Source organism: Anopheles merus, chromosome X (assembly GCF_017562075.2).
Source record: "Anopheles merus strain MAF chromosome X, AmerM5.1, whole genome shotgun sequence".
In the NCBI taxonomy this organism is placed as follows: Eukaryota; Metazoa; Arthropoda; class Insecta; order Diptera; family Culicidae; genus Anopheles; species Anopheles merus.
Genome location: NC_054081.1, coordinates 1 through 27,150, shown reverse-complemented (window position 1 = coordinate 27,150; position 27,150 = coordinate 1). Strand labels below are relative to the sequence as shown.

Below are 27,150 nucleotides of genomic sequence, written 5' to 3'. Positions count from 1 at the left end.
GAGAGAGATAGAGATAGAGAGAGAGAGAGAGATAGATAGATAGAGAGAGAGAGAGAGAGAGAGAGAGAGAGAGAGAGAGAGAGAGAGAGAGAGAGAGAGAGAGAGAGAGAGAGAGCTATATTTAGTTGCAGGGCTGTTAGGGGGTTGGTTTATGTACGATGACCGTGCGTGTAGCCCCATGGCCTTGGCGTGGTAGTAACGCTGCCACCGGTCAACGTTCACAGGCACGGCAGTGTGCACACGCACACTGATAGTTATCCACCCTTAAGACCTTTGGGTTTTGGAATTAGTTTTGTTTTGGGTTTCTTTCTTCTTGGCCCTTCTGTAATTCCTGATTCTTATTGTTAATATGGTGTTTAAATACTAGTATCTTGATCTGCTTTACTTATTGAGGCGATTGAGAGGAGAGCTTCATTAGTTACATCTAGTGACTGTGAAGTATATTGGTTGTCGCAATAAACGGTCAAATCGGAATGTTAATCCTGATGTCGACTCCGACACGTCGACATGGAAATTCTCGCATGCGTTTCTTCCACATGTGTCTAGTACAGCGATAGGCAAAGTGCAGCTCGCGAGTAGGGGTGTACCTAATGAACCAGAACCGTAGGGTTCATTCAGCTCACGTGAAAAAATCAATTAACCCGTTCACAAGAGAAGAACGAATTGGTTCTTTTGATAAATCAAAATAAAACATAAAAAATATGAAAATGCGAGCAAACATTAATGATCATTTTTAAATAACGGGCAGAAAAACCTTCCAACATTCACAAATTTAGAGACAAACCATGAAATGGTATATTTTACTTCATTTGTGTTGGCTAGATATAGGGCCCTTTTGTTAAGGAAAAGAGACTTCCATCTTACAATCGACCTCATACAATTCACTCCTTTTTAAATTGCTTTTTGCAGAACCATAGCTAAAGAGGTGCCTCGAACTTCAACCCAGAAATGGATGAAAATGCGGAGAGACTGGAAATTTAGGGGGAAGTCAGGAAACAACTACTAAAACCTGAAAATACCTTCCCAAACATGTAACAATCTGTAACTTACTTTACACTTCGTTAATCAAACTATGAAAACTGAATATTGGATCCTTTTTCCTCAGTGTATAAATATTAATACCCCCGTTTTTGTTATCTTAGAATCTACAACTTGTTTCTGCTACATTCAAATAACTGCCAAAATTCTTCGCGGGACGGATTGACAGGCCGCATGCGGCCCGCGGGCCGTATGTTTAATATATATCTGATCTAGGCATTGTGTGGCGCCTGGCACGGCCACCCGCCCTTCGCACTGATTTGCTTTTCAGCTTTTCGGCTCCGTCAGAGGGTGGTGGGGAGTGTGTCCGTCACTCGCACGAACGTGGCAGACAGCCCCGCCGTCCACCCTTACATCCGGCCCGAGCTTTATACGGGCTGCTTTATGCTGGCCGAGGCACGTCACCAACCATCGCTACCGCTTGTTCTCGACTACGAGCGGCTGGTGGTGCTCGAGTACAGGGTGGGAGTTGGCGGACGAGGTGGCACGGTACGGAATGTCCCCGCTGGTACTGGCCAACGTACGGCCCGTCTGGTACAGCACACTGGAGCTGCACCAAACCCATGAGGGATATGGTTTTTCAACACCTCGTTCTAGCGTCTGACGGGTGACCAACCAATCTTTTTAGCTTAAAGCCCGCATGATGAAACAGCCATACTACCAACAATTTTGATGCAGGCAAACAGTGTGTGTGTGTCCGCACGCGTTTGTTTTTAAGTGCTGGCTTGGATTGCAATTGCAACAAAAAAAAAATGCAACAGGTTTTTCAAAGTCAGTGCACTTAAAGAATGTGCACTTAATTATTCATCGCATCCAAGATGTTTTTCAACAGATTTCAAATAGTGTATTTGCTTAAAAACGAATTTTTGGTTTTTACTTATGATTTTCAACACACATCAAAGAACTGTCAAACTCATTACAGCTTGAGTCGTGTTGAAAATCATTACGGAAGAAATTAAAACATATTATGAGGAAAATTAAATATCAGATTGATGTGGATTAACTTGTTGAACGCGGTGAATAACAATGTTTACAATCGAAAGTGACTTGTGACCCTGCATTGCACTAGAATGCACTTATCTAGTCCACGTTGCACAAGGGTACGATAGCTGGTCGGTTTTAATAGTTTTTCTTTTTTTTTCTTCTAACACCTTTTTCATTGACGCAATTTTTTTACTGACGCAATTGGAGAAAAATGCTCGTTAACGAGCCTACGCAACCAATGAAATTACGCTACCGCCATGGAATGCACACAAATGTAGGTGCATATGCATCATCTCGCTCTGGGCACCCCGTCGAAAGCCTAAAGCACCCTGTTTTGTACCGTTGTGTTTACTATTTGGCAAGGAAAAAGAAAGAAGCAAGCGTCATTCAATCCAACCTATAGCTCTATCCTCCTTGCCCTCCCTCTCATACTATTTGAATGCAATTTTGAATGTGCACTTTTGGCTTGGTTTGATGAATGCATGTAGCAACCGTCTTTTGCTTTTGCAAATCAAGCACCAGGGGGTTGATGTCTCCCTCCCGTAATGTCTGCTGTTTCTTGGTGGCCCGCTGCCCTTCCCCTCTTCTTCTACCACTAGGTGCGGTTGCAAGCGATAGGGAAAGAGAGAAACCAACAACACAAAACGGTCGAAACGCCCATCGAAAGCCCTTACCTCCTGTACCCAATGCTGACCCTCCATCGTCGTACGAAGGTGCACACGTGTTGTAACAGTGCACGAACTGGGTGTATTCGACATCATCGCCGTCTCTCGGTGATATTCGACGGGGCGTTAGAAAGGGGTGGGCTTGAGAAAGGGATAGCGAAGAAGTAATTCATGCAGTTCAAGAAGGCTGAAATTAATGATGCTAACACTAATTATGGTTTTGCTAACTTTTTAAAAAAATGTTTGTAGTGAGAACCATTATTGTCTTATCATTTTTACTACAACTTCATCTAGCAATCTTTAACCTTGTCTAAACCAATTTTGAACATGTTATAGATGTTCAGATTGATAATTACTGATTGATACGCCAAATTGTTTTTGCTCTTTAGGAAGTACTTCTTTTTATCAAGCGAACATTATTGAAGGAATTAGAAATGAGAAAGATCCGATAAAAATCCTAAATGAATGTGGTAGCTCCGGTATTTGCCTTAGACTTAACCTTCATTTCTATAATCACCTACCCGGGTAAGTTTTGCTCATTCTTTTTATTTTAACTTTTTATTGGAGCATCGAATCGATCCAAAATTTTCAGAATGCCTAGAAAAACTTGTTTTGAAACGTTGATCAAAAAAGATTATTGTATTTTAAAAAATAAAAGCAAATTTTATCGCTTACAGCTATACTATTATCCGGGTAGGTAATGCATACAATAACAGATTTTGGTTTTGGTTTAGTCGTTTATTTTGTAATTATATGTATATCAATGCATGTTCTTATATTTATATAATCTATTGCAAACGTTTTATAGCTCCAAATATTCTTCTAAAATCATATATATTGAAATGATTGGTCCGACAGTCGCAATGACATGGCGATCTATTAGTATCAGGTGAACTATATACTGTTCATTACATTTACGTAACTGAAAGCCATACATCATAAATTTACAACATCGAAAGAAGAAAGAAGTATTGTTATTATAGTTCCATGAAATAAGTAAATAAAATAAGACATTTTTTCACCAATAAAAATACAAATTCCCTAATAAAATGTACCCGTGAGGGTGGTTATAAAGATGAGGGTTACACAGCATCACGATTAAGAGATGCCCATAATTTCCCAAACATTCCTTACAATCCTTCCCACCCCATCAAAGGAATGGGAAGAAGATTTCACAATATTTCTTATCCCCCTTCCATCAAAACCTCATAACACAAATTCGGATGAAATTCGCAAAATATTATCTAAAGTAGATGATTAGAGTGGGCGATTAATTGTGATGTCAGGGTACAGCTACACTTCCACTGTGCAAACGGGTTTTGTGTTTCGGCTCAGTGTGTTTCGTTTTAGTTATTGAAGAAAACAGGGGGGGGGGGGGGGGGGGAGGGGTGTAGGAATGCTTTCTTTGCGGCGGGTGCGTTTTGCTGTGCGGCGGTGCGTGCAATTTAACCGCAGCAACCCGGACGGCGCGATCCTTGGCCACACGAAGCACACGAAGCACAGGAAGCACACACACACACACAAACGCGCGCGCGCGCACGCACACACACATTCACTGACAGGTCGGGCAAGTGGCTTACTGCATCGAGCTGCCCGTCGATGGCGGTCAGTCGTCTTTCGGAGCGCACCATTAGCGGACGCCGGGCTAAGAGGAACTTTTTTAAATCAGTGGCAGCTGTGCAGCCTTACTTTAGTGTGTGTGTCCGTGAGAGAAGAAGAGTGTGTGTATGTGTTCCAGTGTGTCAGTGTGTCACAGTTTCAAAGAATCACTTTCAGGAGCAACTTCAAACGGCATCTCCCCTCAATCAAAAACGACAACGCGGGATTGCTGTGACTTTTTTATCACTGTGTATGTTGGTGGATGTCTTATGTGTGCTATATGAATGAGTGCGTCTCGTGATTTGGTTTCCAAATCAACGGAGAACGTTTTCCAGAGTGTCTGGCACGTGGTATTCTTTCCCGCCGAAGGCCACTCCTCGTCCCCGTGTATCGATTATCCTGTCAAAAAGAAGCATCCCGTGTAAAGGGAGATCCTGTCAGCTAGCCTGCACATTCTGGGGCTAGGCTGGACAGGTGTTGACAGGCTTCTTCAATCGAGAAACGGGTCGCCAGACGTCAACGAAATATTTTAAATCAAATAGTAAGTTTTATTGACGAACTAAAATGACGATTGACATAAAGCTGGGCTCTTGAACTTCCATAAACTATTTCGTTCCAAGATCATGCCATCTGCAGCATGCGTTAAACTTGTTTGGCTGGTGACGTAACCAGGATACTGAGCGCAAGTGAATGCTTTAGGGAAAGCATGTAACGCAGCACTTGCATTACGTAATACGATCAAAGATATTAGATGTCCAGCTAAGCCGATTCTCAATTATACCAGACATCACATAAAACCGCTAACATATACACACACGCGTTATGCAACTCCCGAGGCATGTAACAACTCCTTAACGATGGACGAGTCTGTACGAAAATATAACCATTTTATTTATCACACACACACACACACACACACACACACACACACACACACCACACACACACACACACACACACACACACACACACACACACACACACACACAACTCCTTAACAACTCCTTAACGATGGACGAGTCTGTACGAAAATATAACCATTTTATTTATCACACAACCACACCACACACACACCACACACACACACACACACACACACACACACACACACACACACACCACACACACACACACCACACACACACACACACACACACCACACACAACACACACACACACAGAGAGAGAGAGAGAGAGAGAGAGGAAGAGAGAGAGAGAGAGAGAGAGAGAGAGAGAGAGAGAGAGAGAGAGAGAGAGAGAGAGAGAGAGAGAGAGAGAGTACACATCCCATCTTCTTTCCCCCGCTGCACGACCGCTTTCTCAGTTCTCAGTCGCTTTCACACGCTGCACATTATTTTTATACAGAACAGGGGCTAGCTTTCTGTACACAGGGCTGTTTTGCACAGACGGGTAGTAGTTTGAAAAAGAAGTAGAAAAGAAAGAGGAGAAAAACGTTGCACATTTGCGAAGGTGCAGTGAAAAAGTCATTCAAGACCGGTTCCAAAACTGGTTAAGATGCTTGGGTGCAAAAAAGAAAAACGCACAAGGAATTTGGCCATCGACCGTGTACCGATTACGTACTAGCCATCTTATGGAACGAGCTCACTTGGGGGATTCATCTGGGAGGAGTAAAGAGCTGCTGGGCTGGGATTGAATGGTAAATTCGGGTTAACCTACGAACAATCCGTCTTCGTTGCTTAACCCGAATTTGGAAACGTAGATAGATAGTAGAAAAAGATAGTTAGAACTCGTCTGGAGTCAGCCAGGATCGCCGGAATCCTCAGAACAGTCTTGAAAGCAACCTTGAATATAATTCACGTCGGTCAGAATGACTACCGAGGTTCTAACGATTGCGCCGATTTTACCTGACTTCAAACGAAGAACTTCAAACGACTGACTCTTCAAACGATTACAACTTAGTGTCATTTCTTCCATACGGCTCTGGAAAGTTTTGTATGATTACGACTACTCCACTTGTCCACTTGCATGATTACGACTCTGGCTTGTGGCTGTTAGAAAATGTGGAGGTCTGAATTGCTCTGATAGTCTCTGAATGATTTCGGACGATTCCTGACGACAGTACACTGCAGACGACTCCGAAGTTTCCTACCAGCTGTTCTGGTTCCAGTTTAGAGGGTTTCTAAGGGTTTCTAGAGGTTCTACTACTTCAAAAATTCCAGTTGACGTTAGCAACCCCAAAATGCTTGGAGATATCCCGTTCCGAGAGCTCTGATAGTTCCAAATGGCTACGAAAGAATCCACCATTCTGACAATTCCAGATGCCTCCAGACGATTACGGCAACTATGGACGACTCAGACGAACTGCTCCGGGCGGTTCTTAACAACTCCCACTAGTCGCGCTGAGAAACTTTCAACAACTCGATACGACTAAGCACTGACGATTATTCGAACGCCCTCTCTTTAAATGACTTCGAACGACTCACAGACATACACAACTCCAGACGACTCCCTATAGTAACCCTGAGCGGCTTTGAACAACTGCAGACGACTTCAGACAGCTCTGACGACTCTAACTAGTCTTTCTTGGAAGCTTTAAACTACTTCGAATGACTCCAGATCACTCCGATTAGTCGCTCTGAGCAGCTTTGAACAACATTATATGACTACCGACAACTTCATATGATTTCAAATAGTCATTCTGTGAGTTTTTGAATAACACCTCTGGACCCGACTAGTTGTTCTGAGTGGTTTCAATCAACTCCAGACGACAATAGATGACATGCGATTCAAAAATGATTCGGAACCTCCGGAGCATCCACGAGAGCCCATAACCAGTTTGAAACCGATTTTACACTAGGTTAAGCGTGTTTATCTTTAACCGGAAGCAACAAATGAACCTTAATTGGAGTGTACTTCTGGAGTGCGCTGAACCTTGACACGAGACGCATATCTCTTTAATCGACCCTCCATCACGCTACTCCTACACGGTTCGCTAACTTTTTACTGTCTAATCCGCAACAGGTACACACACAAACACACACTTAACGCAACGAGGTGGAAAATAGAGGCACAACACCCATCGGCGCGCAACACGACATGCGATTTGGTGCCACCGCGAAGGCTCTCTCTTGAAGTGACTAGCACCTCCCCGTTCGTTCCTATCTGGAAGTGTGACGCTTCTGGCTAACAATCCAGCACATACCCAATTCCACACGATGATGTTTAATGCCTCGCCCGAGCCGAAGGACCTGTTTGGCAAGGATGTCCAGTTGGACGAGAACAATAACCTTGCGGCGGATGAGCTGACCGACTCGCTCGTCCCGTTCTACGACGGCAAGAACGTGCTGGTTACCGGCGGGACCGGCTTCCTGGGCAAGGTGTTGATCGAGAAGCTGCTGCGTTCATGCGTGGGGATCAGCACCGTCTACATGCTGCTTCGGCCGAAGCGGGGCATGACAAGCGAACAGCGGTACCGGGAGTTTGTGCGACATCCGGTGTTTGAGCGGATTCGGTCGAAAACGCCGCAGCTGCTGACAAAGCTGGTGTGCGTCGGGGGTGATATCTCGCTCCCACTGCTTGGCCTGTCGGACCAGGACCGCCACACGCTGGTCGAGCGTGTACAGGTTGTGTTCCACGTGGCGGCCACCGTACGCTTCAACGAGGCGCTCATCGAAGCGGCCATCCTGAACACGATCGGTACCAAGCAGCTGCTCGAGCTGTGCATCGGGATGCGCCAGCTGCAAGTAGGTCACGTGATCTCATGCGATTAAATGATACGTATCTTTCTTACTCTCTCTCTCTCTCTCTCTCTCTCTCTCTCTCTCTCTCTCTCTCTATCTTCCTCTCTCTCTCTCTCTTTTCTCTCTCTCTCTTACTCTTTCATACCATTTCCAGAGCGTGGTGCACGTGTCGACGGCGTACAGCAACGCGTGCCGGCGGGAGGTGGACGAGGTTGTGTATCCACCCCCGATTGACCCAGACCGCTTCATCAAGTGCGTGCAGTTGCTGCCGGGTGAAGTGATCGGTGCAATCGCAGGCCAGCTGCAAGGCGCCCACCCGAACACCTACACGCTGACAAAAGCGATCACAGAGCAGCTAGTGGCACAGTATGCTGACCGACTGCCTCTCTGCATCGTGCGCCCCTCGATAGTAACCGGCGCGATGGCAGAACCGTACCCGGGTTGGATCGACAACGTGCACGGCATCACCGGCATCATGATGGAGATTGGGCGCGGAACCATCAGCAGCATTATGTGCGACGAACGCTGCACGATGGACGTCATCCCAGTAGACGTCGTCTGCAACACGCTGATTGCGGCGGCGTGGGAAAACGCCAACACTACGTACGTGTGACGAATCGACGATGACGTTGAGAGTTTTTTTTGTAACCGTTTTTGTTTTGTTTTGCTTTTTCACCAAACAGCACGACACCGGTACGCGTGTACAACTGCACATCTGGGCAGGTGAACGGCATCAAGTGGCACGAGTACGGCCGGATCACTCAGCGCTGCGCGGTGCGTAAACCCGACCAAGCACGTTCTGCTATATCCGGGCTTCCAATTCCGCACGAACCGACTGGTGCACAAGCTGGTCGAGTTGGTGCTGCACTTCCTACCCGCCTACCTGTTCGATGCGCTGGTACGGGCTCGCGGTGGCCAGCCGATCATGACTCGGCTTGCGCGGCGCTTCCAGCGGGCCGCCGACACTGGCGAGTTCTTCGCCATGCACGAATGGATGTTCCGGAACGGGAATCTGCGCCGGCTAGGCGATCGGGTGCGGCGGGACCGGGCCGCTCTGTCATTCCGTTGCGACGTGGCCGGGCTGGACTGGGAGACGTACATCGAGGCGTACATGCTTGGCATCCGGCGGTTCGTGCTGCTGGATGAGATGGACAGTCTGGAACAGGCGCGGGCCAAGCTGCGCCGGCTGCTGTGGTTCAAGCGAGCGGTACAGCTGGCCGGGCTACTGCTGCTATACTATCTGTGTGCGCTTGTCTTTTACCCGGCAGTAGTCTAGGGCTATAGATATATATATATATATATATATATATATATATATATATATATATATATATATATATATTATATATATATATATATATATATATATATATATATATATACATATATATATATATATATATAGAGAGAAAGAGAGAGAGAGAAAGAGAGAGAAATGAGAGAGAGAGAGAGAGAGAGAGAGAGAGAGAGAGAGAGACTCGTTCGGTTGAAACGTTTAAACATACACAACGGGGACAGGGGAATTACTTTTTTTCGTTTCCTTTATGTTTTAATATGTGGGTGGGAACTAACCAACTGAGGGTTATGTTGAGGGAGTTGGGCGGGAAGATAAGCGATAAACAGGGCAACAACCTCCAATGTCTTTCTGTTGCTGATTATGTTTTCTGCAGCTCTTTACTAACACAGTGATTAAACAAGAGTATACCAATACACAAACGCACGTTGCGTCGGCCTTTCCTAACTTTTGCGTTCTTTTACATAGGTGAAGAAAGGTTAGTTAAGGAGGGGAGGATGAGATTGATGACTATGCACGATGTTACACTTGCCTCCTGTTGCACCGTTGTATCTACGATATTCGATGAAACTTCTACAGGAGTTTCCAGGGGTTCTCATAGATGTAGGACACTTCCTTAACACTTTTTGTTATGGGCAATGATCTTTATATGCTGGAAATTGAATTGTATGGCACCCTTTTTGGAAAGGCTGCTTAGATTGGTCCAAAAGAGTGCTCCAATGCCCATCACAAGAAGTTTATTTCCTGTAATAAAGAGTCTATAAAATGTCCCACAACTATGAGAAAACCTAAATAACCGTGTAAGCGTTGACCCACACTGTGTTGGCTACTTATTGCACTGGCGAGCACGTCTAGAACTACCACCTGGGTTACCTGGGATAACTAAAGCCTAAGTTACAGCTCCAGTGAAATTGAACGTAGAGTTTTGTGATTTTTTAGTATATTTCATTAAATATTAATCAGAATATGGATTTTGGTACACCAAAAGAAAAAAAAATCCTACCATTTTAAACATATTGAAATAATAAATTAAATGGACTTTCTTGTGATTCCTCAATGACCATTATTTTTTCACCGTGAACAAAGCGGGTAATCACAAGGAAATGCATTTAAAGTATTATTTCAATGTTTTTTATAGTCTACGTACGCACGCTAAGCAAAGCCGGAGCTTTGAAACAACTTGATGATGCACTAGCCACACTGAGCATGGACCTAGTAGATCTACAAGAGATTCGATGGCTAGGTAGCGGTGTGCACAACAGGCGTGGTAAGCAATGCTACGACATCTACTACAGCTGCCACGACCGCCACCGTGTCCTCGGAATGGATTTCGCCGTGGGTCCCCTACTGACACCCGCAATCATAGATTTCAAGGCACCCTGCGCATGTGAGGCAAATTCTATAACATAAGCCTCATAAACGTTCACGCCCCTACCGAAGACAAAGAGGAAGAGGACAAAGACCTGTTTTACGGCCGCCTCGCTAGAACTTTAGATGCGTGCCCCAGGCATGACTTCCTAATTATTAAGAGTGATTTTAAAGCAAAAATCGGTAAGGAGCCTGTTCCGGGCCCGACGGCCAAACCGACTGCGAAGGTTTCAGTCGTTCTGCAGCGCTTGGTAAACCGTCTGCTGCCACAAAACAGAACGTCCCGGGCAAAGGGGTTCGGGAGCGTCAACGGTCCAACTCTCCTTCACCAAACTACTTTCGGTATTGGCCTACCAGGCTAGTTACCTCTCTTACAATGTATATTGGGAAGTCTATGCCGTAGTAGCGCCGCTACTGATTTCGTAAGGTGTCTTTGAGAAGTTGTGTATTCGCCCAAACCTTCACCCGACAGAATCTTACCACCAAACAAAGAAACGCACTGATCAAATGCTGGTGTAAGACTGATAAGACTGTTTATTATAATATCTTTTCTCTTTTTATAACCTAATTTACAAGCTATCTTAGACTATCAAGAATGAAATAAAAATTAGTAAAATTATAAACAATAACAGCCAACTTCGATATGGTCGCTGCACAACAGAGCCAATGTACCGCTAATACACTGGCTGTCACAGTCGATAATGATAATGACGACGATAATGATAGGAGATTGGTCCAGTTCGCTGCAGCGAACAATCTGGACGTCGGAAGTACCAAATTTCCGCGCAGGGACATTCACAAGATCACGCGGGTGTCCTCGGATGGAGACACCCTCAACCAGATCGACCACGGTTTAGTAAGCCGAGCGACGACAGTCCAGTCTGTTAAACGTCCGAACTTATCGAGAATCTAATATCAATTCCGATCACTACTTGGTTGGCTTAGTGATACGTTGTATGTTGAGGCGAGAGGTGAAACGCTCTAAAATAATAAAAAAACAATAAACTGTGCAAGAAATACACTCCAAAGTGTATGCAATACCAAATCTGGCTGGTTCGATGATGAATGCAGACAAGTGACTGAACGTAAGAAAAGTGCATACTGCAATGCAGCAACGGCATTGAACACGAGCATGCGCAGATGAATACACACGGCTTAGACGCGAAGAGAAACGAGTTCACCGCTCCAAGAAACACGCATGGGAAGAGTAAAACACGCAGGAACTTGAGCAAACCGGGCAAGCGCACGGACCTACACTAAAGTTTTACCGAGCGATGGTAGATCACCGAAACAACGTTACACCTAAGGTAACCTGCTGTCGCAACAAATATGGAGATTTGGTTAGTAACCAGCCAAAGGTCCTCTCGCGGTAGGGTCAGTACTTTGATGAACTACTCAACGACCAGTTTTTCTTAGAGACGAATGTAGTCTAAAAGACTCAAAGTCTCTATAATCAATCAAACAACAAACAACAACAACATCAAAGACCAGTTTAACAAACAGCTTGAGGCTCCACTAGCAGATAGTGTCATGCTATTGCCACTTAGCATAGAAGAAACACAAAAAGCTATCCGTCGGTTGAAAAATAACAAGGCACCCAGAACCGACGGAATCGCAGCTGACCTGGTCAAAAATAGAGGTGCACGACTAGAAAACGATCAAATTGTTACTGATAGCGCCATGCGACAGATCTTGGAGAAGATGGTTGAATACAGACACGACATGTACCATCTGTTCATTGACTTCAATGCTGCATACAGGGTTTCGAGTCATATAACAGAAAAGTTCAACCGGTTATGAGAATAATTCAAACGGTTAGTGGAATCGTGCAAGCATTCTGTGGAGGTTTGCAATCATATAATGGAGTGTTGCAACCGAAGTGTGCAAGCATACTGTTGAGTGGTTGACAGACTGTGTGTGCTGCTGTAAATACCCAAACACATTTTCGTTAATTTTACTTATTTATTATGTTAATTATGTCCCCGCGGCAGGATTTATTTATTTTAGCATGTGTACGAAAACGAATGTGAAAACAACTCCGAATGATGTTTTTTAGAAAACTTAATCGGTATCAACTCTAAGCTTTTTACACCGGCACCCACAATCTGACAGCCGCTCCACGGTATGCTTGCAAAATTCCACACCTGCTTGCACGATTGTACTACCGGTTTGAAACATTCTCTTAACCGATTGAACTATTCCATTATTTATTTATTTATTTATTTATTTATTTATTTATTTATTTATTTGTCATTTAGTATCTTGCATAGATTTGCTGGGACACTTACTTATATAATAAATCCTTAATTCATCTACAAACTTAGCTACAGTGCTATCAATAAGGAAACGAGAGACAATTGGTTTTAAACTGAGCTATACTAATATTGTAGTCGAAGAATCTTTGGTATTTGTTGAAGCTATGTGTTGTGGGCAGCCGTGCGTGCCGACCCCTGGACTTGCCGTGGCAGTTGCGCTGCCACCGGTCAACGTCCAGGGGACGACAGTGTGTACACGCACACTGTCGCACACACTAAGCGCGTAAGGCTTAGTGTGTGCCGAGCGCCGAGCAGAGTGTGCACGAAGGCCGATCGAGCAGGAGCTCTCGGCAGGGGCGCTCGGTGCGGCTGGCGCGCGGCCTACGTTGTAAAGTGTTGTACATTTGGTATTTGTTATTTATTATGTACGTTATACGTGTTTAAATAAAACATAAGCAGTTCATAACAGTGGCGACGAGGATGGGATCCTCCTGCGTAAGGGGGATCCCAGTACGAACCCGCGGACGCCATCGCGATTGGGCACGTCTTTCGCTGCATCATGGCAGCGGCCATCGCGATGGCAAAGGTCCGGGATTCCGTGGAAGGATTGGGCCGCCGCCACCGCCAAGACCGAGGCCCCCGGCTGCCGTCCCATCAAGGGGACCGAATGGGCAGCGGTGCCCACTCTCGGCGACGTGCGAAGGTCCAGACGCTGTACACCATCTGGTGTTGTACCGGCGTCCGTCCCTGCACTTCTCATTCCACCACAACTCTCATAATGGGGGGGGGGAGGTGACTTCCTGCCGTCCAACTACAGATACGATGGTGGCATTATGCTGCAGAAAATGTATACCGGCAATCAGCATGAGCTCAGGCTGCTATGGCTATGGCTCAATAAATAATTGGGTTTGTTTTTATAACTCAAACTAACTTTTTACGCAAATAAAATCACTAAAATTTAAAAAAAAGATTGTTTTTATAATTAGCTGAAATCTCGGATTGCTCTAACCGAAAATCTCGGTTAAACGTAAACGTCAAATCAAAATGTCAATTGAATTTTTTAACCGAGATATCGACAACAGAAATTTAACCGAGATCTTTGCCGAGATCTCAGTTGTGCAGATCTCGGTAAAAATTAACCGAGATGCGGCAAAATTTTTTATGAGTATATTTTGATTCATCACTATCCTTTCGCGAGCACTACCACTCTATTATTAGCAAGGCCAATAGGATGCTAGGATTTGTAACCAGGCAAACTCTTGAGATAAAAGATCCATTATGTCTGAAAGCATTATATACCGCATTAGTACGTTCCATCCTAGAGTCTAATTCAGTTCTTTATTCCCCATACTGTCACGTGTGGACGGCTAAGATAGAAAGCATACAAAAAAGATTCTCCAGAATAGCTATACACCGATTACGATGGGCTTCATCACAACATTTAGATTACCTGTCACGGTACATGCTTCTTGGTCTACAAACCTTAGAACAAGCTACTTTTGTCGCGAAGTTAATCAGTGGGGACATAGACTCTCCCTACCTGCTTGAAAAGCTGAATCTTTATGCTCCTGAACGACCTCTCAGGATACGTGAGCTGTTAAGACCTACGTTCTCAAGATCTGCACATTCCTACAATGCGCCTATTAACCAAATGAAACATAGTGTTATGAACTGCTTATGTTTTATTTAAACACGTATAACGTACATAATAAATACTGATACACAAAATACAAACACGTTAAAATGTACAACACTTTACAACGTAGGCCGCGCGCCAGCCGCACCGAGCGCCCCTGCCGAGAGCTCCTGCTCGATCGGCCTTCGTGCACACTCTACTCGGCGCTCGGCACACACTAAGCCTTACGCGCTTAGTGTGTGCGACAGTGTGCGTGTACACACTGTCGTCCCCCTGGACGTTGACCGGTGGCAGCGCAACTGCCACGGCAAGTCCAGGGGTCGGCACGCACGGCTGCCCACAACACATAGCTTCAACAAATACCAAAGATTCTTCGACTACAATATTAGTATAGCTCAGTTTAAAACCAATTGTCTCTCGTTTCCTTATTGATAGCACTGTAGCTAAGTTTGTAGATGAATTAAGGATTTATTATATAAGTAAGTGTCCCAGCAAATCTATGCAAGATACTAAATGACAAATAAATAAATAAATAAATAAATAAATAAATAAATAAATAAATAAATAAATAATGGAATAGTTCAATCGGTTAAGAGAATGTTTCAAACCGGTAGTACAATCGTGCCGGTCTCATGGTACAGTCGTCAACTCGTACGACTTAACAACATGCCCGTCATGGGTTCAAGCCCCAAATAGACCGTGCCGCCATATGTAGGACTGACTATCCTGCTATGGGGGGAAATCAATAAGTCACTGAAAGCCAACCCCACAAGTGTGTTGGCAGGCCTTGACCGGCATCGGTTGTTGAGCCAAAGAAGAAGAAGTACAATCGTGCAAGCAGGTGTGGAATTTTGCAAGCATACCGTGGAGCGGCTGTCAGATTGTGGGTGCCGGTGTAAAAAGCTTAGAGTTGATACCGATTAAGTTTTCTAAAAAACATCATTCGGAGTTGTTTTCACATTCGTTTTCGTACACATGCTAAAATAAATAAATCCTGCCGCGGGGACATAATTAAACATAATAAATAAGTAAAATTAACGAAAATGTGTTTGGGTATTTACAGCAGCACACACAGTCTGTCAACCACTCAACAGTATGCTTGCACACTTCGGTTGCAACACTCCATTATATGATTGCAAACCTCCACAGAATGCTTGCACGATTCCACTAACCGTTTGAATTATTCTAAGCAAAGTAAGCAGATGATAAACAAAATGATGATAAACAGATAGAAAACCGAGCCTCGGCTAACTCAAATAGTATAGCCGAAATTTCGGTTATTTTGACGGATGACCTCGGTGACAGCAGTGTTAACGTACGTAATCGGCATGTTGTGTTGCCGAGTTTCGGTTAAAATATTTGTTTAACTGATATTTCAGTTTTAAATGGTACTGATTATCGGCAATGGCAAAGTTTCAACTGACATATCAGTAAAACATATCAGAGCCGACGGATTTCGGCAATTTATTAAACAGAGGTCGGAAAATATTCGGTCGGAAAGTGTGTAGATTTAAGGTGTAAATGTTCGACTGGGTATAGCAACACGTTTTACAAGATATTCTGTACCACATTTATCTGCCGATGACGACGGTGTATTAAGCATTGGTCCTTAAGCACTAACATTGAGTATGGTTGGCTTTATGAATGATTGAATTAATTGGAATATCAAACACTTGGACCACTTGGAAAACACACCCTCATCGACGCCACAATGGCTTACTTTGCTTACCGTTAAAATCGCCACTGTCGGTTACAATGCTGAATCTGGGGTACATTCATCGAACACAATGTTTCACACCGAGGACATGCAGTCGAACAAATTGTACACGTATTACCTTTGTGTACATCAGTGTACTGGAAAAAACCCAATTATTCTTTTCGTGTTTGGCCAGTCTACAAAATCTACTTTTAACTCGCTCAAGGCACGCTAGGGGAGAAATGCAAGAAGTCGGTTTGGAACGTGCCCACCAAAAAACCGGATTCATGATCTTTTGTACGCATCATGTCCCGCAGCTCCAAGAGCTACAAGCGGGTGGTCACTCGATACAATCCACGGAAACGCTGAAGTACCTGGGAGTAGACCTCTGCCGCAAACAGCACCACAGCCGGCATCTGGAAAGGGTGGTCAACAAGGCTTCACGGATCACGAATGCCTTGATGCCTGATGCCAAGTAAGCGTGGCCCTAAGAGCAGCAGTAGCAGACATTTCGTCAATGTCGGCAACAATATCAACCGATACGGAGTTGCCACCTGGGAGCGATGAGTACTCGACAAGGAGACCTATCGTAAAACGGTCCAAAGGGCGCATCGACTGGGGGCTCTCCGAGTCGCTGCCACGACGAAAAGGTAGCTAGTGGTGGTGTTCAATCATGGGGAAGTCGACTTTTACCTCACCTAGCTCCTCACGAGGCACGGGATCCTGGATGGCTCGCCCAACTGCCCCGAGTGCTGGGATGCCGTGGAAGACGTGGAACACCGGCTGTTCCGCTGTCCACAGTTCGATCGGGTCCGGAATGAGATGCAGCAGCGGCGCCATTCCCGAGTAACGATGGACAACATCGTGTCGGAAATGTGCACCCGCAGCGATAAGTTGTTCGTGGAGGAGGTTGTTCGCGCCGCCGCCAGGACAATATCCTCCACTCTCCTAGCGAGATGGGATGTGGAGCGTCCACCAACGGCAAGGCGATGCAGGCGGGCCAGACGATGGCCGAGGGACACAAATGGCGGTCCTTCAGACCATGCGGCACGGCAACAACCCGCGCCGCAAGGGCCATCGTCGGCTATCAATTTTTAATTTCCGAGAGACTTCCTTACTTGCTTGGAGTGGTGACCAACGGTGCAGACCCCTAATTGCTCACCCGAAGTGTGGGCGATAGGAACGCAGTGTCTGCATCGCACCACGGAAAGCAGCGTTAAATGCAGCATCATCAGACAAGATCGCCGCACCAGATGTGCGTCGTCATCCTGGGTCCATCGCACGCACGGCACAGCGTACCGGCAGAGTTGGGTAGGTCGGGGAGGGGGATTGAATATGCTCACTCCTCGTTAACAAAAAAAGGCTCCCCTAGCGCAGGGACAGCACGATGATCGAAATTAACCAAGACGCAAACAGGGCACCGTGGTCGGGGGAGTGGAATTATGTGTCTAGAACATAACACATGAATGTGTGTGAATGTTGTGCATGAAGTAGTGTTGGCCTTTCCGGTTCAAACCTAGTAAAAAAGTTCCGTTATTTTTGTTGGCCGTTCCTTTTCGATCCTTTAGACCGTTCATTTCGTTCTTTCCATTTTTTTTGTTGGCCGTTCCGTTTCGATCTTTTAGATCGTTCATTTCGTTCTTTTCGTTCATTCCGTTCCATTCCGTTCATTTCGTTCTCTCCGTTCATTCCGTTCCATTCCGTTCCGTTAATTTCGTTCTTTGCGTTCAATCCGTTCCGCCGCTTCAATATTGCTAGCAAGATGCTATCGTTCGTGCGTCCCGTTCTTTAAAAAAAATCCGGTTGGTCCGGCTGTTGCTTGCTGCATGAAATATGATTGTTCACTGTTTCTCGCACACAGTCTGTGTTGCCTGCGCTCTCTCACATGTTCACAAGAATATTTATCGCAACTTCGTCTCGTATCGTTAATACAAATTGCGATAAGCGAATCAAAAAATTGTGTAGCATTTATTGTAATGGTGCAATTTTAATATCTGTTATACTTTGTCTAATAAATTTTGCTTGTTTTAACCACACAATTGGTTATTATAACATTTAAAGAACCATACTCATATTGGAGAACGATTTGGAAGAAATGTAATATAAAATGCGAATATGAAGTACAAATAATGAGATGTATTTATTTTTTGTACCAGGCTACATCAACAAACAATGTGTCTGAAGAAAAACCATTTGTTTGAATTAATAAGTACAATTATAATAATTAGTCAGTATCGTGAAACACTCGTCAACTCATACGCTACTGCTAGTGGTAATGAATAAGTCACTGTTAGCCTTGGAAGGAAGGCTTTGAGCGACAATGGTTGTTGTGTCAAAAAAGGAGAAGAAGTTCAAAATAATGCTGGGTAGTAAAAGTATGCTTTAATACGTCGTCGTTTACGCCAACGTCGGAGTTTAACGTTTTCACAAAACAAATGAAAAGCAATGCAAAACCCGGAGCAATGTATCGGCTAAACATCCAAATGCAAAACCAAAATAAAAAATTAAATGAAGCGTCTTACACAGAACAATGCGATTTACGATTCCGCATACGATGAACGTCAACAAGGGTACAGCAATAATACAGTCCAAGCGAGCCCAAAAGGGATCGCGGTAAAAAACCCCTTTGTGAAATAAAAGATAAGGTGGGCGGATCACAATATCGGCCATCGGGTAAAAAGAAGGAGACGATCGATCCAGGCAAAGATAAGTGAAAACTTACCTTGGAAATTCGGAAAAGCGTAGGAAGTAAAATATAAAAATAAGGAAATTTTGAATTGGTTATTTACACTTATTAATCAGAAACGTAGAAATCCCGTGTGTCAGTGTCGGTAATTCTTTCTTCCTCAACTCTTAAAAGATGGTGCTGCCAGCGCGTTGGCAACAGTCTCGTTCAGTCGTCTGGTCGAGCTCAATAAGTCTTGTGAACGTCTCGAAATTTTACAATAATGTTGGTATGGCACAAAAATATCAAAAATCGGTTAGTGTATCCTCCGTACTAGGCCGGACATTTCCATAACTGTGTAGTGCGCGAAAACTAGACATACAAGAAGTGTAGTGCTTGTACAAGAACTCTCTTTCCTATAGTCTATCCTCTCAGTGCACTGTGCTTGAACAAGAGAGAGAAAATAGAGAGAGAGATAGAGAGAGAGAGAGATAGAGAGAGAGAGAGAGAGAGAGAGAGAGAGAGAGAGAGATAGAAAGAATAGGCTTCCGAATCCGAAGGCAGCCTTAACCGACTACTACTTGCCCACACGACCGTACTCCCGCCCATCCGCTGACCATCTGTTGGCCGTTTTGCCCGGGCGGACATTCGTTGTTCGGCATGGGGCGCTCATTCGCTCACTCAGGTGCGCACAGTGGAAATCACCAGACCGAACCAATCCAGCAGCTGGATTCCAAGGATTTTGCGTTTGCGCTTTGTTTTCTTCTTCAATGCTGCTAACAATGATCACGTTGTAGTAACATCTCGCTCTCGCCCGCCTCCCCGCCAGAAGCAGTTGTTCCACGACATTCGAATGAAAAAAGAAAGGTTCCAAATAAAAAAGCGTATGTAGAAGTGCATTTAGTGTGAGAGAGTGTTACAGCTTTCAAATATTGTGCAACGAACAGAGCGGAATGAAAGTGAAATTGCGGGACAACGACGATCAACCCAACTAGTGCACCTTCGTTCTGTTCGCTTTTCGCAGATCCCACCATTCCCCCATCCTGGCTCGATTCTCTGTGTAGTTTCGCCCCCATCCACCCAGCTGGTGAAATCCTTAATCTCATTTCTGTCGTGGCAGTTGTGTGTGGCGCAGTGTACCCATGGCGCAGCAAAAGTTCTTCTCCGGTCTGACTGAGGACATGATCAAGCGGGCTGCGGGCGAGCGGCCAGACCGCCAAAAAACACAATTCTACTGGCCTGACGAGGACGCCCCCAAACCGGCAATACTCACAGACGTGACCCCCTCAATCAATGGTCGTCCACATCAATCAAGCCGAAGGTCATGGACAGCGAGCAGTGGTAGTACTGCCGTCGACTCGCCTGCCACACCCCACTATCACCATCAATCAATTTGGGAGCCTTTAGTGCGGGACCGCCATCCAAAGCACGCCGAATCGCACATCCAGTTCTACGACGGTGTTGGCTCCTCGTTCACCGAGCTGGAGCACACGCGGGCGCACGAGCGCCATCGGATCGAGCAGTTCCTGCGCCACCAGTCAGAGGATGAGACGGGCGAGGCGGCTCGGGCTAAGCGTCTCAGCACTTTGCAGTCCAATATCGTGTTTTACGACTACTGCACGCCTGTCGCATTGTCAGTGAACGGGAGCGCCAGAGATCGGCAAACGCACACAGAAGACCGGGAGCGAGCGGACGAGCAGGACGCATCGGAGCTCAATGAGCTCGATTTTGATGACCGCAGCAGTTACCGGTCGGGCACGGTCTGCTCGTCCACCACCGGCGGTTACCGGCGGTCGACGTCCGAGTTGCCTGAGCACAAGCGCAACTCCCAACGGCACCTACGATCCAGCATCAACTTCCACAACGGGTGCGCAACCGCTGACGACCGGGAGGATCCGCGGAAACCGGTCACCGTGCGCGAGCCGGCCACGAACCGAGTGGTTGTCGGGTTGCCGAACCTGTAGCTCCCCACCACCCCCTCCATTATATCGTGGCATCACCCTCCCCGCAGTCAATTGGTGTGGTTGTGGGCAGACCCTTGCACTCCTGCCCTCGAGCTGCTGGGTGAGATGTTGCTAGCTTGTTGGCGAGGGGGGGAAGGGTGGTCTGAATATATGGTTCGTCAGTTACGGAGCCACAAAGTCAATCGTACACGACGCCCTGCTCGCCAGAACAGCAAGTGTTGTACACCAGAACCTACCACCGATGGAGATAGCAGGTCAGAACCGGAGCAGACGTTCATAGACAGCGAGATCGGCTGCGGTCTTTCTCTCTCTCTCTCTCTCTCTCTATATATATATATATATATATATATATATATATATATATATATATATATATATATATATATATATATATATATTCTTTATTTTTCTTTCACTCTTAGGAGAAATTACTGTGCTATTAGTAAACTGGCTAATAAACTTTAAGATTACATTAACAAAACTAGCGACGCGGGATTTTATTACAGTCTGTTCCCGAGTTACGCGGTTTCTGCGTTCCCGACGAATCCGCGTAACTCGAATATCCGCGTAAGTCGAATTTCACGTTTTTTGACTAAAATACTATTGATTACCCGTACTTTTTTATTTAATGTAGTATTTTTATACACTTTATCATTTATTTGATATGATTCGTGCAGAAAATTCTAAAATTTCTGGGTTTTAAGCGGTTTCAATTTGTTGGAAAAAATGCAATTTTTACCGAACTTGAAGCAAATTGTACTGATTTGACATTTAACCTGTCAAATTTAGAAAACCGCGTATCTCCGAATCCGCGTAAGTCGCGAACCGTGTAACTCGGGAACAGACTGTATATCATTTCTTTTATAACAAAGCTCTCCAATCGGTTACATTCGAAACTAAGGTTTTCGATTTTGCCGCTGTCTCCGCTGTGACTGTTGACTGGGTCTACCTTTTTCTTGTATCGACATCACCTCCCCTCACTACAAAATAAGAGAACCGTTGCAGCAGCCACGATATGGTACAGTGCATGCAATTATAGCGCGCTATGCAACCGACACTGCTAAAAGTACGTTAATTATATGCCAACAACATTCGCTGTGTTTCGATCTACTTCCCGACTTAATGCACCAATCCTGGCCGCCACTCCTTTTTTATTTACGCAAACGCATCACACCCGGATGGTCCGAATGCAAGCTGTCAGTCGGGGCGCCATTGCACCAGCACAACCGGTGACAAACAGTCGTGCTGGGAGGTTTTTTTTTAAAGTGGGAATTCGTTAATAAACGACCAAACAATGTCCTCCTTGTGGATCGTGTGGATCATCGTGCAGGAGTACGGGTACGCGCTGACCACCGCAAGTAAGCTGCAGCCGACAGCTGAGGAGGGTTGCGATCGGGCCAGTGTGAATCGAACGATCGCGCACGACGACCCACATGAACCGCGATTGCCGCTCGCAGCCAAGCCGCAGTACATTGACTACAAGCTACACTATGGTTTGCGGTACAATCCACCACCACTCCAAGCCCCAGTCAGAAACGTCAGTCAGGAGCGGGAACGCAAAAAGCTGCTGCTGTCAGCAGGCCAATTGGGCGCGCACGTCGAACCCCTTGCGCCGCCGCTGCTGACCGTGTTTCACATCATCTCATTCGTGAACGGGCCTTGTGTGTCGAGACGCCAACCGGACGATGGTATTGCCTGGGCGGGCGTGTGCTACAACGAGCAGGAGTGCATAATATTGCACGGCATGCCGATGGACAGCTGTGCCGGCGGATTCGGCGTGTGTTGCGTCTGTAAGTGTGCTTCCATAGGGTTTCGCCAGGGCAATCGAATATAATTACCGTAGCGCGCCACACCATTTTGCAGTTCGGTTCGGGTGCGATGGCAGAACGGAGCAGAACGTCAGCTACTTCCACAGCCCGCACTATCCAGCGGCCGCGACGGACTCGCTATCGTGCGGTTTCACCCTGCTGCTGCAGCGCACCGTGCGCCAAGTGCTGCTCGAGTTTGTGTTCTTCGAACTGCAGCCGCCCCAGCTCGGTAACTGCGTGGAGGATCAGTTCATCGTGTCGGTGCAGAACGATCAGCGGCCTCACTATCCAGTGTTGTGCGGCATCAACACGGGACAACACAGTGCGTGTGTACCACACCTCCCTCGTACTCCCAATCGTCACTCACATTACGTCCTCCTGCTTTTCCATTACAGTGTATCTCGACATCGATCGGGCATACTCACACAGTTTGTATCTGAGCACAGTCTTTAACTCAAAACAACCGCGGGCCTTTCTCGTGAAGATAACGCAGGTCGGGACCGAAACACTCACACAGCGACTCAGTCCAGCTCAGTGCGTCATACATTCCTATTTTCTCTCTCTCTCTCTCTCTCTCTCTCTCTCTCTCTCTCTCTTTCTTCCTCTTTTTATCTCTTTGTTGCTCTTATAGCTGACGACGATCCGCGCTCCGGCAGGCTGCCTGCAATTTCATGAGGGCGTGAGTGGGGTGCTGAAGTCATTCAACTACGACAACGGGTCGGTTCTAGTGACAAACCGCAAGGCAAGCTATTTCGTGAGTGTCACTGATAAGTAGTGGTGGGTCTATGTTCGGAATGGGAAAACAAAACTGTTCCTACAAAAAAATCAGATCTTAAAAAGGCGTATTACATTAACCTAGACCAAGCAATGTATAGTCCGAATCAGCCAGATGAAGTTACTTATCCGGCACTACAACCTCTTTGCGGTCTTGGCCTGCATCAGGAGTGTCCGAAACCGCCAATCCATTCACCCGGCTTAGATGGCGGACGTTCCTCCCTCTATCCTTGTGGACCCTAAAAAAACTTTAAGGGCTGGGTCGTCCGTATCCATGCGTATAACATGGCCAGCCCACCGGAGCCCGGCGAGCTTGAAACGCTGCATGATAGTGATAGCTGGTATAGTTCGTTGTCGGCTCCTCCTTGTCCTTACACTCATATGGGGCAAAATATCCTTCTGAGCATCTTCCTCTGGAACGCGGCTTAGAGGATTTCGTTAGATTTGGACAGTGTCCATGTCTCAGAGGCGTATGTGAGTACCTCGGTACTATATATGAACTATATAGCACTAGCTTCGTCCGTCACGGCAGGTGCTTTTAGGAAAACTGCTTTTTTACGTTACAGTTTACACTTTTTTTTATTGCAGTCGGTTTTGTTTCGACTATGCAAATGTAATGCTCGGTGTATTGCATTTAAAGTGCACTAGTTAATTTAGCCTGGTTACACGATAAAGATTAAAGATTTGGAAGGATTGAGCTCTACAGTTTTTTTATCTAAAGTTTGAGAATTAGATGTTTAACAGGAGTATTTTGATTCTTTCCACATGTCATTTTGCCCGTAATGGGTTCAAGCCCGGAATGGACCGTCCCCCCGTAGTAAGGACGTGGTATTGAATAAAGTCTTGAAAGCCTGTATAGGCCGGCATGTCCGCGTAGGACGTTTACGCCAAATAGAAGAAAACAATAGCGCTCCACGTCTATTTAAATAATTTGATAAACCTCCTTTCTGTGCTGCACTGGTTATGATTCTTTTTTTTATTAAATGCTCCAAGGATGCTATAAACCCAGGTGCCACAGATTAAGCTTAAATTATTGAAAAACCAATTATCCATAGAAAAAAAGGAATGCTCCATTGTTTCACTGGTATACTCGCGATAGATAACGCTTAATATCACATAATTATATTGCTTGCCCTTTTATTGAAAAGTGTTTCGCCTAGCTTCATCTAATCATGGCCTTCATTTCCTTCTAACTTTCTGAGAAGAAATCTGTAAAATTGGTAGTGTGGTCATCGAGTATCACTAATAACTCATATTTCACATGATTGAGTTCTGATATTTACCAGTTGAGTTTAGTATTTAAACAATTCTATCACCGTTCTAGTTCTAGGGATGCATAACTTCAATACGAAACATACAACAGTACAGAGGGAAGGAAAAAGCTCGCAAAGCGAGGAAAGCTCCACTGTGTAGCTATCTCACCAACAGATGGAGCCACCAACTTTTCTGCTATTTTTAGAATGCAAACGGTAAACAGTAAACGGTTTGCTAGACGAAGACTTTTTAGATTCCCTTTAGGTTGAAAACTTGAGCCATTTAGAACCTGTTTAGTGGTCGTTTAGTGAATTCGTGGCTCTTGGCACCACTCCAGGTGGTGGAATATAGTGCATTTTGACAAACCGCCTCTTCACGTGTGGGTTCTCGCTCAAGCGGATTCGCTATGTCAAATCCCATAAATTTTAAAAATTTGTATTAAATAATCAGCCTCAGCACCATTCGATCGAAAAAAAAATCGATAGGCGCTTACGTAAAACTGACAGTATAACTATTTCTTGTATACGCCTACCTGAAGTCGATACCCATCGATTTCAGTATTTAGTGTAGGTAAAACCATTTTTTTTTTAAATAATCAATAAATGATTTTCTATCACCCAAATTACTGAAAAAGAACCAAAACATTTACCAACTTGCTTTTACATAACGTTTTTCAAAAACATCAACCATTATTTATGGCATTTTTCTAATATTCTATAATTTCCGCAGCTCAATGCGCCGCCATACAAAGCGGAACGATCGATTTTTTGTAGCATAGTTCATTTGGTTCGTGAGGGTCATGGTATACCAGTTTTCAAAAACCCTGGTTTGAACCTTGACGGCGAAATGAGTTTCAAATGACACCAAAATGACACCCGATCCGATCGAAAAATGATGCTAAGGCCGAATGTTAAGATAAATTTTAAACGAAACATTAAAAAGATAAAGTCGAATAAGAAAAATAATGTAATAATGATTATTAAAATCTAATTTAGTGAAAAATTAGCGTAGTTTTAATAATTACGAATTAAAATTTTGAAAAAGTGACACGCGGATTTTGAAAAAGTGATAGCTCTACATTGGCTAGCTCAGAGGGGCTTTTCCACTACCTATTCACTAGTAACATCATTGCTCTGCTCTCAGCGACTGTCAACATTCCGTCTAACGTTTCCTCGCACCTCGATGGAGCTGTCAGTTTATAGAGTCTGTTTGAGGGGCTCATAAGTTTTTTTTTTTTTTAATAATGTCGCGATTTTATTCATCTCCCTCGAATCTCCCCGGACCAAGCAGAACAATCTAAACTACGCCATCTGCATCCGCCGCCACAAAATGTTCTGTAATGTGGTGATCACCAACACGGACGCGGCCAACGGCAGGGAAAACACGTTTCAGCTCGTGAACATTGCGAAAGGTATGGGTGATGTCAGTTCACGGCTAGTCGTTCCAGCCAATTTTGACGTACGTTTTGCTTTCTTTTATTTGCTATTGATCAGATGGGAGCAGTCTCGTGCCGCCCGACCAAGCTGGGATAGAGGTGTTTAGCTGTCCGGACGATTTCATCGCCATCGACTTTGTACGGCTATGCGGTGAGCGGCTGAATGATGGTAGTCTGGTGACGGACGCCAGCATCAACCAGCCGGTCACGTACGGGAGTGCCGGTCCAATCGTGATAGCGGTTCGGACTGACCAAGCGACAGTTGGGCGCGGGTTCAATCTTGCCTACATGCAGCTCGTTTGTACGGTACAAACACACTCCAGGGATCATCAGGTTGTGGATTTACTACCTTGATAGCGCAAAATTAATGATACGAGTAAGACCCGTTATGAATTTCATTAACACTACTCCTCTCTGGAGCCACCATTATTGATTTCGGTTAACGAAATTCGCGAAGTCGGGGAAAATCAGATGAGCGGTTAAAAAGCAGTTAGGCGTTAGAATTGTAAGTGTTTATTTAAACTCAAAATGAATTCGGGGAAGGTTATTTTCTCTTCCTTTTACGCATATGTTCGTGTCGCTAGCCTTTTCCCTTTTCGCCACGCCTACGCATTCTTCTGGGAGCTTTCCTGGTTCTGGTGTACTTTTTTATGTCAAGCGTTATAGATGGAAATGTGATCCTTTTTTTATTGCTTTCTCTGGTGAGGACAAAATTGTTGCATTGATTGCATGCGTTGTGGATTTCCCTTTTGGCGTAACTGTACCTAACACTTGAATCCTTTTTTTATTGCTTTCTCTGGTGAGGACAAAATTATTGCATTGATTGCATGCGTTGTGGATTTCCCTTTTGGCGTAACTGTACCTAACACTTGAATCCTGTATGTTCCGAATGTATTGCATCATTGACAAATACTTGAACTTATTGCTTTTCGACTTCATTATCTGGTTAATGTTATTGACGCATCTGCGTTTGTGTGATTTTAAGGTTTAATAATTTTATGGCCTGGGAAACAT

The 27,150-nt window shown here is 45.1% G+C and overlaps 2 protein-coding genes and 1 pseudogene across 2 annotated transcripts; all 3 read left to right on the top strand.

The window, feature by feature from the left end:
- Window positions 1-4,113: 4,113 nt before the first annotated feature.
- On the top strand, window positions 4,114-9,263 carry LOC121598234 (annotated as a pseudogene).
- Window positions 9,264-20,043: 10,780 nt separating this feature from the next.
- On the top strand, window positions 20,044-21,147 carry LOC121596071. Its single transcript, XM_041920688.1, has one exon. The coding sequence runs from the start codon at window positions 20,044-20,046 to the stop codon at window positions 20,863-20,865; it is 822 nt and encodes a 273-aa protein (XP_041776622.1). The 3' UTR covers window positions 20,866-21,147.
- Window positions 21,148-22,159: 1,012 nt separating this feature from the next.
- On the top strand, window positions 22,160-27,132 carry LOC121589034. Its single transcript, XM_041907601.1, has 6 exons — window positions 22,160-22,655; window positions 22,729-22,995; window positions 23,069-23,166; window positions 23,305-23,427; window positions 25,992-26,112; window positions 26,195-27,132. The coding sequence occupies exons 1-6, from the start codon at window positions 22,160-22,162 to the stop codon at window positions 26,488-26,490; spliced, it is 1,401 nt and encodes a 466-aa protein (XP_041763535.1). The 3' UTR covers window positions 26,491-27,132.
- The last annotated feature ends 18 nt before the right edge of the window (window positions 27,133-27,150 follow it).

Coding starts and splice junctions, on each gene's coding strand:
- LOC121596071 (XM_041920688.1), top strand. CDS start 20,044: ATGGCGCAGCAAAAGTTCTTCTCCGGTCTGACTGAGGACATGATCAAG.
- LOC121589034 (XM_041907601.1), top strand. CDS start 22,160: ATGTCCTCCTTGTGGATCGTGTGGATCATCGTGCAGGAGTACGGGTAC. Junction 23,167..23,304: donor TTCTCGTGAAGATAACGCAG/GTCGGGACCGAA, acceptor TTGCTCTTATAG/CTGACGACGATCCGCGCTCC. Junction 23,428..25,991: donor ACCGCAAGGCAAGCTATTTC/GTGAGTGTCACT, acceptor CGGACCAAGCAG/AACAATCTAAACTACGCCAT.